Raw genomic sequence first — 17,665 nt, 5'->3', positions numbered from 1 at the left:
TATACTAAAAAATAATAATGTATAATTAATAAACCAATAGTGGAGATAAAATGGAATCATAAAAAATACTAAATCCAAAAGAAGACAGAAAGAGGGAAAAGGGAACAAACTGATGTGACAAATAGAGCACAAATAGCAATATGGTAGGCTTAAACCCAACCATGCCGATAATAGCATTAAATGTAAATGGTCTAAACGTTACAAGTAAAAGTTAGGGTTTTACAGATTAAATAAAAACAAGATCAGGCACCTGGGTGGCTCAGTCGGTTAAGTGTCTGCCTTCAGCTCAGATCGTGAACCCAGGGTCCTGGGATCGAGTCCCACATCAGGCTCCCTGCTCAGCAGGGAATCTGCTCCTGCCTCTCCCTCTCCCTCTGCCCCTTCCCCGGCTTGTGCTCTCTCTTGCTCATCTCTCTCTCTCTCTCTCAAATAAATAAATAAAATCTTTAAAATCAAGAAAGAAATAAAAGAAAGATCTAGGGGCTTCTGGTTGGCTCATTCCGTTAAGTGTTCAACTCTTGATTTCAGCTCAGGTCATGATCTCAGAGTCCTGGGATTGAGCCCCATGTCAGGCTCCCTGGTTAGTGGGGAGTTTGCTTCTCCTTCTCCTTCTGCCCCTCTACCTCCCCTTGCCCCCAGTCATGCTCTCTCGCTCTCTCTCAAATAAAAAATAAAATAAAAAAACAAACAAGATCTAACTATATGCTGTCTACAAGAAACCCCTTTAACTAAAAGACAGAGAGAGGTTAAAAGTAAAAGGATAGGAATAATATAGCATGAAAACACTAATCCAAAGGAAGCTGAAGTGGCTCTGTTATTATTAGAAAAAGTAGATTTTGTAACAAAGATTATCAGAATAAATGAGTGATTTCATAATGATAAAAGGATGTATTCCCCAAGAATACATAGCAATTCTCTATGTTTATGTATCTTATGATATAGTTTTAAAATACATGGAACAAGGAGCACCTGGGTGGCTCGGTCGGTTAAGCGTCTGCCTTCAGCTCAGGTCATGATCTTAGGGTCCTGGGATCAAGCCCTGCGTCGGGCTCCGTGCTCAGCGGGAGCCTGCTTCTCCCTCTCCCTCTGCCCCTCCTTGCCAGCTCGTTCTCCCTCAAATAAATAAATAAAATCTTTAAAAAAATAAAATACATGGAACAAAACCTAATAGAAGTGAAAGTCCATAATTATAGGAGATTCAGCATTCCTCTCTCAGTAATTGATAGAACAGATGCTCCCAAATTATTAAAAATATAGATTTTACCAATACAATCATCAAACTTGGCCTAATTGACATTTATAGAATACTTTACCCAACAGCAGCAGAATATACATTCTGTCTTTCCTTTTTTTCTTATTTAGTCAGTTGAAGGGTTTATCAGTGTTATGGTTCTTTTAAAAAAAACAGCTTTTGTTTCATTGAGTTTCTCCATTTTTCTGTTTTCTCTTCCACTGATTTCTGCTTTACCCTTATAACTTGCTTCATTATGCTTTTTTTTGGTTCAGTTTGCTTTCTCTTTCTAGGTTCTGAAGGTGGAAGTTTAGATAATTGATTTAAAACCCTTCTTCTTTCCTAATATTAGAATTTTAATACTATAAATTCACCTTAAAACATACTTTAGCTGCATCCCATAAATTCTGATATGTTCTATTTCCATTTATTGGAATTAATTATCTGTCTTGGTAAATGTTCTATGTTTACTTGAAAAGAATTAAAATTGGTGAATTTTATTGTATATATCTCAATAAAGCCTATTTTCAAAAATTAATATACAATATCTCCTTTTTATATTTTTTAGTTCATTAGATATATTTCACAGAGAAAAGGACTGATGCATTTTAAAGAGGTTCACATCATAATTATGGAAATTTTCTTAAGTGAAAGTTAACATTTTCTTTAATTCTATGACTAGAGTTACCCTGTTTTTTATATTTATAAAACCAGTTATAAAAACAATTCTTTTATTTAAAACACCAATAATAAAAATATTTTTCCAATGATTCTTGACTTTTCAAGGAATAATGTTTAAAACTGAGAAGTTGTGATTCTTCTTTCACATTTTCTTTAAAATAAAAATAGGCTTTATTCCATGAAATATGTCACTTTCACGAACCATTGTCATTAATCTCTAACTCTTGGTAGGGAGTGGAAAAAGAAGTAATCATAACTGTAGTCTTTTCTGATTTCCATAGGGAAATAGAAAAACCAATTTCTGAAGCATACCTTTTTTTCAGGTTGAAATCAGCCCGCGATGTTGTATCCAGAACTGGGCATTCATTGGCTCTGGGCTGCTTGCATCGCTATGTTGGTGGTATCGGCTCAGGACAACATCTAAAAACCAGTGTCAGCATTTTATTGGCTCTAGCACAAGATGGAACATCCTCTGAAGTTCAGGTATAATGTTGATTTTTTTCTTTATTATGAAATTTTTTTTTTTTTAAGATTTTATTTATTTATTTGAGAGAGAGAGAATGAGAGACAGAGAGCATGAGAGGGAGGAGGGTCAGAGGGAGAAGCAGACTCCCTGCCGAGCAGGGAGCCCGATGCGGGACTCGATCCCGGGACTCCAGGATCATGACCTGAGCCGAAGGCAGTCGCTTAACCAACTGAGCCACCCAGGCGCCCCTATTATGAAATTTTTAAATAATATTTTTAGGACTATTAGTTGTTGTAAAATAGTAATGATTCTGATAATTTGTTCAGAAAATGTATTAGAGTCCTTCTCTGTCATTTTATTTTATGAGTCTTACTTATAAAAATGTAGAACAGGAATTTGTATTTTAACCTCATCTTAAATCTGTCTTACTCTGGGAATTTAATCCATTCATATATATTTCTTGAAGCATAGTTTCTTTTTATTACTTAACTGTCTTTTGTACTTGTTTTCTTTTTTTTTTTGCATTTCCTTACATTTGCTAAATTGATCAAGTTTCTTTTAATGACCATCTCTCTCTCTTCCCACTTATATACCATCCCAGGTCCAGTGTTTTTGGTTGAATCTTCAAGTCTCCTCCTGGAATTTTTTGTTTGTTTGTTTCTCCTTAAACATTTTATATACAACGAAATATAACTGCAATGAAAGGCAAGAGGTTCACTTGTGTGAAGATATACTGTGCTCTTGATTTGCCACCTCACATTGATACATCTAAAAATATTAAGAGTATATGAATCCAGTAACATTTAATTTTTACCAACTTCGTATTGGGAATGCAAATTGGGAAAAGAGACAAATTGATTTGGCATTAGGGCCTATCATTAATTTATTAATAAGTTCCTTCACAGTTAGATAAGAGACAGTAAATCCGTCAGAGGATTCTAGTCTACAGGCTTAGTTTGTCTTTGACTTCTTGGTAAAAGTTTCTAGCTGTGTAAAGCCCAAAACTCCCAAAAAGGTTAGAAACAAAAATCAAGTAAGCTTATCCCTTACAGGATAAGGTGCTACACTGCTTTTTAAAAAATTCTATTTTCACAGTGGACTAGAAGAACATTTTACCTAAAAATTTGCTGCTTTATTTTATTTTTTTAATTTAATTTACTCTTTTTTAGAGAGAGAGAGCATGCAAGCAGGGGCAGGGTAAGGGCAGAGGGAGAGGGAGAGAGAATCTTAAGCAGGCTCCACGCTCAGTGTGGAGCCCGACACGGGCTTGATCTCACAACCCTGAATCATGAAATCAAGAGTCAGACGCTTAACCAACTGAGCCACCTAGGTGCCCCTCTGCTTTCTTCTTTTATGTCAAAGAGCATGGTGATAGTTTGCTTTCTTTTGTCTTCACCTTCTTCTCAGCCTTCTCTTGCTTTTAATTTCTTAAAATCACACTCCTCTAAGTGAGCACTCTGCACAATTATTTTAATATGACAGGGCATTTTACTAAAATTTGTATCAGTTACATTCCCTCAGTGCTACCGTATATCTGCACAAGAAGAGTATAGTAGATTTTCTTAAGTTTTCCCTAATGTGTCTTCTGTTTTAAGAATCCTAACTCAAAAATTATACTTTACAGTCCTATTATTGGCTACATCTGTTTAACTGTAATCACCAGAGATTTATTTTTCAGTAATACTTTCTTCTTTGTATCCTCAACTCCTGTCTTGAGATCTTTGTTCTTTTTTACATTTTCACTGGATAGGAAAAACTCCTCCAATAATCATTAGCTTGATGGTATGCTTTTTTAATCCTTGCATATCTAAAATATGGCTTTATTTTGCCTTCACATTTGAATGAATTTTAGTTGAGTATACTATTTCTGGCACATAATCCTTTTCTTTCATTATTCATAAATGTTTCAGGATTTTCTGTATTCTGGTGTTGCACGTAAGAGGCTAATGGTAGTCTTTTTTTAAAGTTAAATTTCAGTAAATATTAACATCTCAAATTTTAATCACTTATCTCTAAAAACTTTCAGTTATGTTCTTTAGGAAATTAAAGACAATATGTAAGCCACTGGTGTACAAATACTGTGTTTAAAGTTTCTCTGCAGTGTGGCTTTGCATATCCAGAAAGGAGACTTTAGTGATGAATTCATTTTCCTTTATACTACGCATGCATTTCACACTTGCAAAAGACAATGATTTATGTGATAAACTTCGAATTAATAGATAGTTACAGGCATCACAGCAATCTTTATTCCCCATCTTTTCATTGCTTTTGCTAAGAAACTTACCTGAAATATAGATGTACGTCTGTAACCTTACATTTTTGTTTGGCAGTGTGTAAGACTTTTCCTGTGAAGTTCATCAAATTCTATATAAGTTTATCTTTTTCTCTTTTTGGAACTAGTATTGTTCATATATTAGATCTTGTCTTTTTTCCTCATTATTTTTATTTTTTGGTATTTTCACTCAATGTTATAGGATAATCTTCCATTTGATCCTCAAAATCATGATTCTGGTTTTTAGCAGTAGCTATTGTTTTTCTAGTTTTCCATTGCATCTTTAATATAAATCCTGGGTTTTAAAAAAAAACACTTCTAGAATCTCCTTTGTGCTTTAATTTATATGGCCTAAAAAATTCTTACTACAGTTTTATTAAAGTGCTTTTTGTTCTGTACATTTATTTTTTATTACTTATTTTTTAAAGTAATCTCTACACCCAATGTGGAGCTTGAACTCACAACCCTGAAATCAAGTGTTGATGCTCTACTGACTGAGCCAGCCAGGCACCTCTATTTCTTACATTTAATCATTTTCTCCAGAATGTTTGCTCTAGTCTTCCTCCCTCACGTTGCTATATCCCTATTATTTTTTGCTAGCTCTTGTCAGTAGATGTGGTTTCTGTACATATCTGTCCAAGTCAGGTTGCTGAGTTCTCTAGGATTACAGCAGATTGATAGGTAGTAGAAGTTGAGGTGTGGATTTTTTTTTTTCCTTTGTTGGCAAGTTGAGATCTCTCTGTCCTCAGCCCAGTAGTATAGCTCTCCTTTTGAGCTGCCAGCAGCAGAAATAAAAGATAAGATCTTCTACAGCTGGATGTAGGCAGTTTAAAGGACTTAATTTTCTCAAGCCTGTGCTGATTACAATATGCTGCTCTGGGATTAGTTTTGGAAATGCTATTAGCCAGTAAGATTACTTTGTGCTTAGTAGGCATAAACAGGGGCTTGAAATGGTTCAGTGCACTTGAAGAGCTGATATGTGAATATCATTGCTATAGAAATGTATCCAAGTACAGAACATTGTGATGGTCATTGTTCTATTTCAGGCTCATTATTTAGCAAAACTCCACAATACAGGCAATAAAAATATATTTGATGTCCATAAGCATCCACTAAATCAAATGCTTATTACATAAGTCATGGTCTTTTGAATGTATGAGATAGATGTACATTATAATAGAAGAAAATGAATTCATCATCGAAATTTTATTTGACACTCAAAGCCATGCTGCAGAGAAACTTAAACATAACACTTGTACATCAGTTGCTTTGGTTAAAGTATTTTTAGATCATTGATTAAAAATTAAGGTGTTAGGCCGCCGCTCCTCCTCCAGTTCCAGCTGCTGCCGCCGCCGCTTCCTGGGCTGAGTCTCCATGCGGTCTCGGCGGCTCCAGGTGTGTTCATGCTGCCCAGCTCCTGCCTGAGTCCGCCACCGCCATAGCTTCCCCGGGGTCCCTCCCCCGCCCCCCCACCCCCCCACCCCCCCGCTGCCGAGATGGTGACGGGCTCCTGCTGGGAGAAGGCTCAGAAGCTGAAGGAGCAGCACCAGCTCATCCTGCCCAAGCTGCTGAGGGAGGAGGACAAAAAGTACTGCACCGACTGTGAGTCCAAAGGTCCTCGATGGGCTTCCTGGAATATTGGTGTATTTATTTGCATCAGATGTGCTGGAATCCATGGAAATCTTGGGGTTCATATATCCAGGGTCAAGTCAGGCAACCTAGACCAATGTACACCACAACAGATACAGTGCATGCAAGATATGGAAAATACTAAAGCAAGACTGCTCTCTGAAGCCAATCTTCCAGAGAACTTTCAAAGACCACAGACAGATCAAGCAGTGGAATTTTTCATCAGAGATAAATATGAAGAGAAGAAATACTACGATAAAAATGCAATAGCTATTACAAATAAAGAAAAGAAAAAAAAAAAAGAAGAGAAAAAGAAAAGGAGCCAGAAAAGCCTGCAAAACCTCTTACAACTGAAAAGCTGCAGAAGAAAGATCAGCAGTTGGAGCCCAAAAAAAGTACCAACCCTAAAAAAGCTGCGGAGCCCACTGTTGATCTTTTAGGACTTGATGGCCCTGCTGAGGCACCAGTGACCAATGGGAACACAACCACGGTGCCGTCCCTGAACAATGATCTAGACATCTTTGGACCAATGATCTCTAACCCCTTACCTGCAACTGTCATACCCCCAGCTGAGGGGATGCCCTCTATACCTGCAGCTGCCACTTTGTCTACAGTAATATCTGGAGATCTGGATCTGTTCACCGAGCAAGCTACAAAGTCAGAAGAGGTGGCAAAGAAACAACTCTCCAAAGAACCTTTATATGGTACCGGAACCATTCAGCAGCAGAGTACTCCTGGTGTGTTTATGGGACCCACAAATATACACCTGCAGCTCCTGGCCTTCACGGAAATGTGATGGGACAGAGTGCAAGCATGATGGTGGGCATGCCCATGCCCAAGGGGTTTATGGGAAATGCACAAGCTAGTGTGATGCCACTTCCTCCAAATGTGGTTGGCCCCCAAGGAGGAATGGTGGGACAGATGGGTGCACCGCAGAGTAAGTCTGGCCTGCCGCAAGCTCAACAGCCCCAGTGGAACCTCTCACAGATGAATCAGCAAATGGCTGGCATGAGTATCAGTAGTACGAACCCAACAGTGGGTTTTGGCCAGCCCCCCAACACAACAGCAGGATGGTCTAGAAGCTCATCGGGTCAGACTCTCAGCACACAGCTATGGAAGTGAAAACTGCAGTGCAAGTTTCATCCAGAACTACCACCTGACACTCCTTGCTAAAACGCATCTAGTTCCCCTGTTTATTCATGTACATATATTTTTTTTTTCCTCATTTGTTCATATTAAGAATTACCTGACTGACCGTGTTGGTCTGTACTGATTAAATTTGATGTGAAAAGCAGGTTGAGAAACCATTTTATGTCAAGGGCAGCTTTGCTCATTTCCCATGATTTCATAAACCACATTATTTGAGAAGCTGCTCAGTCAACTTGCAGTATCAGTTTTACTCTCAATAAAATTATAGCTCTAATATCTGCATATAAGGGAAGTAGTTATCATGTTAGCAATACCTCTAACAGTCTAAACCGCACCCCCAGATTAGCCAGTAATCCTTACGAAGGTACTGTATGATCAAATGTTTAATCATATAAATAGAATGTAAATGTATCACTGAGTACTGTTTTCTAGTATATCAAAATTCTTCTATTTCTTCATTCACTTCACTGTGCTGTTGTTATGATGTGCTTAACAGGGAACATGGTTAGTGAAAGGAAGATAAACCTGGATGTTACTACAAAACTTAGTTTAATGAATGTTTAAAGAACTCAAATTTTATCTGTCTCTCCTGTAATTGGATCTCTTCTTATGTATATAGTGCTAATAACATGAAGACCTTTCTCTGCACTATATCCAAACAGGGTATCTAAACATAAAGTCACTTTGAATCCTTGAAGGTATATCCAGGTTTATGACAGTAATTGTGTTTACGTTTTATGGTGCCTAGTGTTGACAAAATGTTATATCCCTATATTAAACAGATGAATCCATAAAAAAAATGTGTTAATATTTATTAACATTTAAGTTAAAAAATCAGTTCAGTATACTCGAATTATTCCTTACCACTAAATAAAATTATATTTCATTCCAGACATGGTCTCTTCATTCACTTGCTCTTATAGTGGATTCTAGTGGCCCAATGTATCGTGGATATGTGGAACCAACATTATCTCTAGTTCTTACCTTGCTGTTGACAGTCCCACCTTCACATACGGAAGTTCATCAATGTTTGGGTAGATGCCTGGGTGCCATAATAACTACTGTTGGCCCTGAGCTACAAGGTGAGTAAATTCATCTTAAATAAAGGAACTAGACATTTGCTATCTTTCAGTTTCCTGAATGTCGCTATCATGTTGCTTGATGAAAACTTGTAATAGTAATAATTACTGATGACTGTGTACTGAATGCTTCTTATTTACCAAAGGCCTACAACTCTGCTTTTTTTTTAAAGATTTATTTTTTTTATTTGAGAGAGAGAGAGACAGAGAGAGCACAAGCAGGGGGAGGGGGAGGCAGAGGGAGAGGCAGACTCCCTGCTGAGCAAGGAGCCTGACTCAACTTGGGGCTCAATCATGACCTGAGCCAAAGACAGGTGCTTGACAGACTGAGCCACCCAGACACCCTTCAACTCGGCTTTTTTTTTTTTTTAAGATTTTATTTATTTATTTGACAGAGAGAGAGAGAGCACAAGCAGGGGCAGTGGCAGGCAGAGGCAGAGGGAGAAGCAGGCTCCCCGCTGAGCAGGGAGCCCGATGTGGGGCTCGATCCCAGGACCCCAGGATCACAACCCAAGCCGAAGGCAGACGCCTATCCGACTGAGCCACCCAGGCGCCCCATCAACTCTGCTTTTTATATATGCTATTTTATTTAATCCCTACAACATACCTATGACTGACTATTATTTGAAGTTTTGAGCAGAGAAAGCCTTTCCTTTTTTTTTGAGAGAGAGAGAAAGTGTGAGCTGGGAGGGGCAGAGGGAGAGAGAAGATCTTAAGCAGGTTCCACACTCAACACAGGGCTCAATCTCATGATCCTGAGATCATGACCTGAGCCGAAATCAAGAGTTGGAGACCTAACCAACTAAGCCACCAGGCACCCCCAGAGGAAGCCTTTCTAAATTAAATTTTACCTGGAGCTCCATGAAGACAAAGATGAAAAGTGAAGTTCCTTTGTCCTGGAGTACCATCCACTTGTCTTCATGGACTTCTGCTTCACTGTTTTTTTGAATTCTAAAGATCAGGAACATAGTTTGAAAACCCACTCCCATAAGGGAGATAATATTATGTAATTTTTCTATGAGGAACCAAGCTCAGAGAAGATTAGTAACTTGCCTAAAGTTACCTAACTGAGTGACAGATTTATGATCCTGAGGCCCATATTCTAACTACACAGTTCCACTGACATAATTTTACTAAAGGTTGAATGAAACAGAAGGCAGAAAATTATTGTGAATTTATCCTGAATGTATCATCCATTTTCAGAGTTTTCCCCTTTTTCCCCTATCATTTAGTAAATGCTTTCACTGGGTCAAGATTTTTATACACATTATCTCATTTAATTCTAACAGCATCCTGAGATAGGTGCATCTCTCCATTTGACAGATGAAACTCTGAGGCTGGGAGAGATTAAGAGCTTTTCCATGGTTTTGTATAGCTAGTGAGAGGTTGGAGCCAGAGATGAAGGCCACATCAGTTTCCTTTGCATGCATTCTTAACCACTATGCTGTGTTGTCTCCCTCTGGACAGATATTTTTAAAAAAGAAAGAATCCAAAAATGAAAAAATCTTAATGAAGAATGCTAGGAATTGGAAAATACGTGATTTAGACATTCTTTTTCTTGCACTCAGTGTCCTCTTTGAGAAAGTTGGTAATTTTTTCTTCCAATGTTATCATAAGGATATGGACAGGATAAATATGTGCCTGATTAAACATAGGTGTTTACCAAGTGTTTTCTGATGCAGTGATGATGAGGCAATATGTATTTCAAACTAGAATGCGACTCTATATGACCATGATTTCTTTGTTTGGCATTATATGTATATAAATTACACTGGCAAAAATTTTAAAGCACTTATAATAGGCAATTAAGATGTTTTTACACAGTATATAATACTATTATTATTTTTCCTGACTATCTCTGTAAAAGTTTTCATTAATTCTTAGGAAAGTAGGATTTGGAGTTATTAAATAATATAGTGATAATATTGGTTGGACAGAGAATGAGGAATCTTCTGGCTCTTTCAAGTAAAACAGTGATGGGTTTAAAGGACAATATGGTTTCCTAGGGGATTTCTATAAACCTAGCTAAATCTAGGAGGGATATACTATTGTCATCCATATACAGTCATGTTTTGAAGTCATTTCTATGGACTTTGCAGATTTCTTATCTTCAAAACAATCTGAATAGTGATCAGAAAGGGGTTGTTTAGAAGATGATTGTTTTTGGTAGTACTAATAATAGCATTTTGCATTTTCTTTGATTTTGCTACCAGGGAATGGAGCAACAGTTTCCACCATTCGTTCTTCTTGTTTGGTGGGTTGTGCAATAACCCAGGACCATTCAGATTCTCTGGTTCAGGCAGCTGCCATATCTTGCCTTCAGCAGCTACACATGTTTGCACCACGACATGTCAATCTCTCTAGTCTTGTTCCGAGCCTGTGTGTAAGTATAAAACTGTTTCCTTCATTGATTTACTCAGGGAGCCCCAAATTTGTTTCCCAAAAGATTAAACTAGATCAAAACAAAAAGTGTAAGCTTTCTGGATTGTGCATTCTGTTCATTTTTATTTACTGGTTTCCTTTTTCACCTTTTAAGAAATATTTTGATGAACTGTTTATTTCTTGGCTAAGAATGCATCATATTTTTAGTCTTTCCCATTCAGAATTTTATGTCCTGAAGTTTGATTGATAACTTCTGAGGGTCTGTGGCTATCATCATAGTCATTAATTTGTTCACTTAGTAAGTACTTATTGAGAGCCATCTACATGTCACATACCATGCAAAGTCCTGGGAATACATTTGTAGATGAGACAAGATGAAGCTTCTGCCATACTGAAATTTATAGTTTACAAGGGAACATGGTCAATAATAATTATTTACAAATAAGATAAGTGGGGGCGTCTGAGTGGCTCCGTCATTAAATGTCTGCCTTCAGCTCAGGTCATGATCTCAGGGTCCTGGGATCGAGCCCCGCATCAGGCTCCCTGCTCAGCAGGAGGTCTGCTTCTCCCTCTCCCTCTCCACCTGCTTGTGTTCCCTCTCTCGCTGTGTCTCTCTCTGTCAAATAAATAAATAAAATCTTTAATAAAAAAACACAAAAAACAGATAAGTGCTAGAAGAGGCTATAGGAAAACACATAACAGGGGAGCCTGTCAGAATCCAGGCATTCAGAAAAGATTTACCTGAAAAAATGATACTGAAGGTGTGATCTGCAGGACAAATAGGAGTTAGTTCAGGAGAAAGCATAATATTGCAATAGACAGCACTTATTTTTAGGCAGACGGAAAAATATATGAAAGGCCCCCAAATGGGAAGGAATGTGACACATTTGAGAAGCTGTTTAGTTGGTGTGGTTAGGGCTGAGAGAGAAGGGGTGGGTGGGGCCTGGGCATGGAATGAGACTGGACACTTAGCCAGGTGAGAGATCATGCAGGCTTTCTAGATGTATTAAACTCCAGACTTTGAGAATTATGGTGCTCTAGGAGGGAGGTGATAATGACTTGCTCTATATAGGCAGCAATTTGAATAGGGAAAAATAAATAGAATTGAGTGATATTTAAGAGGAAGAATCAGTGGGGACACCTGGGTGGCTCAGTCAGTTAAGTGTCGGCCTTCAGCTCAGGTCATGATCCCGCGGTCCTGGGATCAAGTTCCTTGCTTAGCAGGGAGTCTGCTTCTCCCTCTCCCTCTGCCCCTCCCCCTCCACTCGTGCTCTGTTTCTCACTTTCTTTCTCTCTCAAATAAATAAAATCTTGGGCGCCTGGGTGGCTCAGTTGGTTAAGCAACTGCCTTCGGCTCAGGTCATGATCCTGGAGTCCCGGGATCGAGTCCCGCATCGGGCTCCCTGCTCAGCAGGGGGTCTGCTTCTCCCTCTGCCCTCTTCCCTCTCGTGCTCCCTGTCTCTCACTCTCTCTCTCTCAAATAAATAAAATCTTTAAAAAAATAAATAAATAAAAAATAATAATAAATAAATAAAATCTTTAAAAAAGAAAAAAAGAGGAAGAATCAGTAGAATCTGTTGATTAATTGGCCATAAGGAAAAGAGAGAAGGATGTAATCCACGTTCTGACTTGAACATAGAAATATAATTTCCTGAGATTGGTAACACTGGAATAGGAAGAAGTTGGGAAGAGTGGATATAATTAATTCAGTTTTAGATAATTGGTAGTTTCATGGTCTGGAGCTCAGAAAAGAGAAATTTGGTTGGAAACTTAAATTTGAGAGGCATAAGAATTTAGATGGGAAATAAAGACAGGAGTAGTTAAGATCACCAGGGAGAGAATGCTGAATGAGGAACCCAGCCTATAAAAGGAAAAGAAAAAGAATCAGGAAAACTATGAAGCAATCTGAAAGATTAAAGGAAAAATAGAGTTTGTAGTGTTCACAGAAGCCAAGTGGAGTAGAGGAGTTGTCAGCTATATAACATATTTGTTGAGAGATCAAGATGAGAGCCATAATGTGCCCTTTGACTTTTGTCACATGGTGTCTTTAGCAAGAGTTCGTCTAGCAGAGTGGTTACAAATGGAAGCCCAAATACACTGGGCTATGAATAGAAACTTCATTCCGAAGTTGACTTGATAGGAGAGGACTGAGGGCCATAGGTCAAAGGAGTGATGGGGTCAGGCAAGACTTTTTCTCCTACAGTAGTGAGGAGTGAGGGCTGAAATGCTGAAGAGATGGAACCAGTAGAGTGGGAGAGTTTAAGTTGTGGGGCAGAGTGGATAATCATCCAGGGTTTCTGATGGGATGGAGTTTCCAGGGCACAAGTAAGAGAATGTCTCTCCCAGTGCAACATGAAGAAAAGAGGAGAGGATGAGTGTAGGTAGAGGTGGGTTTTTGGATTTGGTGGCTGGGAGTTGGGGGAGCTATCATCTAATGACTTTTACTTTCTTAATCAAGTAATAGGAAAGATAAGTTTTATGAGTGAGGGAGCAAAGAAGAGGGCAAGAAGTTTGAGAAGAGTGGAATGTGGGAGATTGGACTAACTGGAGAAATAGAAGATTCTGTGGTAGTACTGAGGGTTCAGCAGAGGGTAGTGACCCTTTTTTGGCTCCATTGTGTGAATCATGATGGTAGCAGTTCACCTTGTAAGATTTTTCTTCAGCACCTATAACCAACCATTGAGCAGCCAGATACTTTGATACATTCATAGTTGGACTTTGGCCAAGCAGATTCACTTAAATGATAGCAGGATGAAAGAAATAAAGATGTTGGGCGCCTGGGTAGCTCAGTTGGTTGAGCGACTGCCTTCGGCTCAGGTCATGATCCTGGAGTCCCGGGATCGAGTCCCATATCGGGCTCCTTGCTCAGCAGGGGGTCTGCTTCTCCCTCTGACCCTCCCCCTGTCATGTGCTCTCTCTCTCTCATTCTGTCTCTCAAATAAATAAATAAAATCTTAAATAAAAAAAAAAAGAAAGAAAGATGTTAACAAGACAGTGCTAAAATAATAATGCATTATGAGGTCTCATTTGGATAAAGGAGGAAGGAAAAGACAGCAGGAGGCCGATATATAGGGAGAAAGAAAGATAGATATAACCATGGGAGGATATTGCTCACATAAAGGGAGGAGAAGGTTATTGAGGATGAGATGAAGGAAGGGAAGGGCCAACATACTAGGTGTTAGATCTGATGTGGTTTATTCAACTTATGCAACAAGATTTTCTCGTGTTTCACCGTAGACCAGGGGGACCTGAACCAGTCCTAGACCATCAAAGAATCTGAGTGTGCTTCAGGGCAGAAACCAGTTGCACGTGAATTGTGTACAGGAAACATTCACAAGGAAAATAGTTGATGAATAGTTTACGCCTGATTGCACTCTGCAAAAAGATGTGTAGCATCCTGCCAAAAACCCTGGTCTACTGTCTAGCCTCTGAAGGCATTGATGACATCTCTTGAGCAAGGTGGCTCTACATGAACGAGCAAGCTGTTACGTGATACAGCTTAGATAACTGACAAACGTGATGAAAACACAGACACTCTTTAGCTTTAGTCTTGTTCCTCTCTGCACTTTTTTTCTCCTTAAATAGAATTATACTGTGGAGGTTGACCTTATGAGATGGAACACATTTAAGAGGATCTGGTAAAGTAATAGTGTGAATTTCCTTATCTCAGTGGAGGTTATCAATAAACATAGGCTACGCAATGAGCTTTCTGTGTATTAACACGAGATAATGCCTCAAAACTGATTTCCTTAGCAGAACACCAAGGGTTTTATTACAAGGCATGTTCAAGACCTTTCCTGAACCCTCTCCAAAAGGCTAAGTAGTGAGATTACAGGTAACTGGTTGGAAGGAGATGATATGGCAGGATAGAGATGAGAAAATGGGTCATTCAAGGGGTCATCTTGTTTCCACATTGCTGAAAGCCCCCATGTGGTCTCTGTTACCAGTTCTTTTGACACTGAAAAATAGTCCACACATGGGTTCATCCAAATTAGAAATCAGTTAAGATTCTTATGAATTTTGTTTTCATTTCTGCTCAATCATTTCCATCAAAAATGGCAATGTTATGTGATACCACATGTAATACCTAACACAAATGAAATGTGATTTTTTTTTCCAGCAAATGTATTGAGAGGTGAGTTTCACCATAGTAATCTTTAAATGGTATAGAAGTATTAAAATTTGTATGATGTTAGAACTATTCAAAATGTGTCTTTGGAAGAAAAACCACCACTCTGACTTACTGTTATTTCCCTCTTGGCAAGCAACTGTTTGGTTTTTTTGGTTTTTTTTTGAGAGAGGGAGAGAGAGAAAGAGTTGTGTGTGTGCATGCGTGTGCATGCACAAGCAAGAGTGGGGCAAGGGAGAGGTAGAATCTTAAGCAGGCTCCATGCCCATCAACCCTGAGATCATGAGCTGAGCTGAAATCAAGAGTCAGACACTTAACTGACCGAGCACCCCACGTGCCCCAGCAACTGCTTTTTATACCATGTGACCACAGTTATGCGTTCTCCTGTCCTGACAGAAGTATTCCACACATAGGCATTTAGGTCATCTGGGATAATTGTAGGAAATGTCAGTGAGAGAAAGACTTGAGCTGAATGCCCAGGTCATCACTGTCAGAGCCGGGGGGGTCTCATTGTCCGGGATGTGTATATGGTGGGCACAACAAGGGATAGCAAGGTGACATACAGTGTAAAATTACAGGCATTTTTTTAAAAAAGATTTTATTTATTTATTTGACAGAGAGAGAGACAGCAAGAGAGGGAACACAAGCAGGGGGAGTGGGAGAGGGAGAAGCAGGCTTCCCGCGGAGCAGGGAGCCCGATGTAGGGCTCGATCCCAGGACCCTGGGATCATGACCCGAGCAGATGGCAGACGCTTAACGACTGAGCCACCCAGGGGCCCAATAACAGGCATTTTTATAGGATGGTGGAGGTCTACTGTAGGAGCAAGCAACACAATGTTCCTGAGGTTTGTGGATTCTAAGAAAAACAAGCTTCTTTGGAAAATAATTCGGCATAACCTAAAATAGTTGAATATACGCATATGCTGTGACCCAGAAACTTCACTCTTAAGTAAACACCTGACAGAAATACATGTGCATATCTGCCAAAATACATGTACAGGAATATTCACTGCTGGGTTATTCATAATAGCCAAAACACAGAAATGACCTGTCTACCAGTCAGCAGTGGATAAAGAGTGATACAATTATTCAACAGAATACTACACAGCAATGAAAATGAACTGTGAAATGTAATCACATGGGTGAATCTCACAGACAAGTCGCCAGGCACAGAAGAGAGCACACTACATGGTTCCAATTATATAAGGTTCAAGAACTGCCTAAATGAAACTATAATGATGGATGTCACCATAGACTGTGATTATCTCCAAGGGGCTAGAAAGGACCATGAGGAAGCCACATATTTTTATCAAATTTAATGTTTTATTCTTTATTTTGTGGCTTTTACCAAAAGGTGTCAGGGGAAAGTTGTCAAACAAATATGTCTTTACTTTTACCTGGTTTATAGTGACTGTAAGACACCATCAATTGTAATTTGCATCTCTAATATTAGAGATGTTAAAATGGAAAAAGATACGCCTCAGAATCATTAAAATGGAGTTTTTGAAAAGACTTGGTAAACAAAACAGCTTTTTTTCTCTTTGTCTCTGCCAGTCAGTATTTGTCGAGTGTATTTTCTCATCTACAATTCTTTTTTTGTTGTTTTTTTTAGATTAAAAAAAATTTTTTTAAGTAAACTCTATGCCCAACGTGGGGCTTGACCCCAGGATCAAGAGTTGCATGTTCCACCTACTGAGCCAGTCAGGCACTGCTCTTAGCTACACTTCTATTTAGTTGCAACTAAATTAAATTTGTATGGTGTTCTTACCACAATTATATAAGATAGAGCAGATATTGTCCTCATTGTACACATAAAAAGGCAAAAACTCTGAGCGACTGACTTGTTCTTCCCATCTCATATGACCATGCTTAAGATTTCTAGTTATAGAATATTTGGAAGTTCCAAAATGTCTTCATTTAAGGAATGAAGTGAATAAAACGTTTTATTGAAAAAAAAGTCAGGGGGCGCCTGGGTGGCTTGGTCATTAAGCATCTGCCTTTGGCTCAGGTCATGGTCCCAGGGTCCTGGGATCAAGCCCTGCATCGGGCTCCCTGCTCCGCGGGAAGCCTGCTTCTCCCTCTCCCACTCCCCCTGCTTGTGTTCCTACTCTCTCTGTCTCTCTTCCTGTCAAATAAATAAAATCTTTAAAAATAAATAAATAAATAAAAAGGTTTTCTCTCCTCAATTATACACACACACACATATATATATATTTTTTAATACTTGGTATAAATTTTATGGGCTATAAATTTTATGCAAATATATCTTGAATTACAAATGCTATATTGGTAGTATAAAAATATACTATCTAGCATTGTGAAGAGGTGGTGTATTCCATATAATTATTCCCCCCCTCCACTATTTCTGGATGAGATTTTTTTCTAAATATATTACTTATCTCCTTGCTTAAAAAGCAAGCACATGGAACATAATTTAATATTTTCTTGATGAGTCAGATTTATAGTAATATGATAGTGATAATAATAGTAATAATGATATTATTATAATAATAATATAGTAATAATGATAATAGCTAATATATAATGAGCAAATACCATGTCTCTATCACTGTTGTAAGGAAAATACTTGTATTAACTTATTTTATTTTCACTGTATTCCACATTTTGCATATGGCAAATAAGGCAC

The 17,665-nt window shown here is 38.5% G+C and overlaps 2 protein-coding genes across 5 annotated transcripts in view; both read left to right on the top strand.

Annotated features, from left to right (window-relative positions):
• HEATR5B (HEAT repeat containing 5B) overlaps nt 1–17,665 on the top strand; it is a 110,020-nt gene that overhangs the window by 40,308 nt on the left and 52,047 nt on the right. For all 4 annotated transcript variants that reach the window (XM_064572112.1, XM_045884414.3, XM_064572111.1 and 1 more), the window contains exons 19-21: nt 2,236–2,395; nt 8,321–8,510; nt 10,721–10,890. In XM_064572112.1, the coding sequence (XP_064428182.1) occupies nt 2,236–2,395; nt 8,321–8,510; nt 10,721–10,890 (520 nt within the window). The remainder of the gene's footprint in view (nt 1–2,235; nt 2,396–8,320; nt 8,511–10,720; nt 10,891–17,665) is intronic.
• On the top strand, nt 2,432–8,314 carry LOC123850981 (stromal membrane-associated protein 1-like). Its single transcript, XM_045884417.3, is given in 3 exon segments — nt 2,432–6,588; nt 6,591–7,040; nt 7,043–8,314. Coding segments are annotated over 3 exon segments (1,251 nt in total). The 5' UTR covers nt 2,432–6,146; the 3' UTR covers nt 7,402–8,314.

Source organism: Mirounga angustirostris, unplaced genomic scaffold, assembly GCF_029215605.1.
Source record: "Mirounga angustirostris isolate CCGP_5_RB_7025 unplaced genomic scaffold, mMirAng1.0.hap1 SCAF_10, whole genome shotgun sequence".
Lineage (NCBI taxonomy): Eukaryota > Metazoa > Chordata > Mammalia > Carnivora > Phocidae > Mirounga > Mirounga angustirostris.
This window is presented reverse-complemented; position numbering and strand designations above follow the sequence as displayed.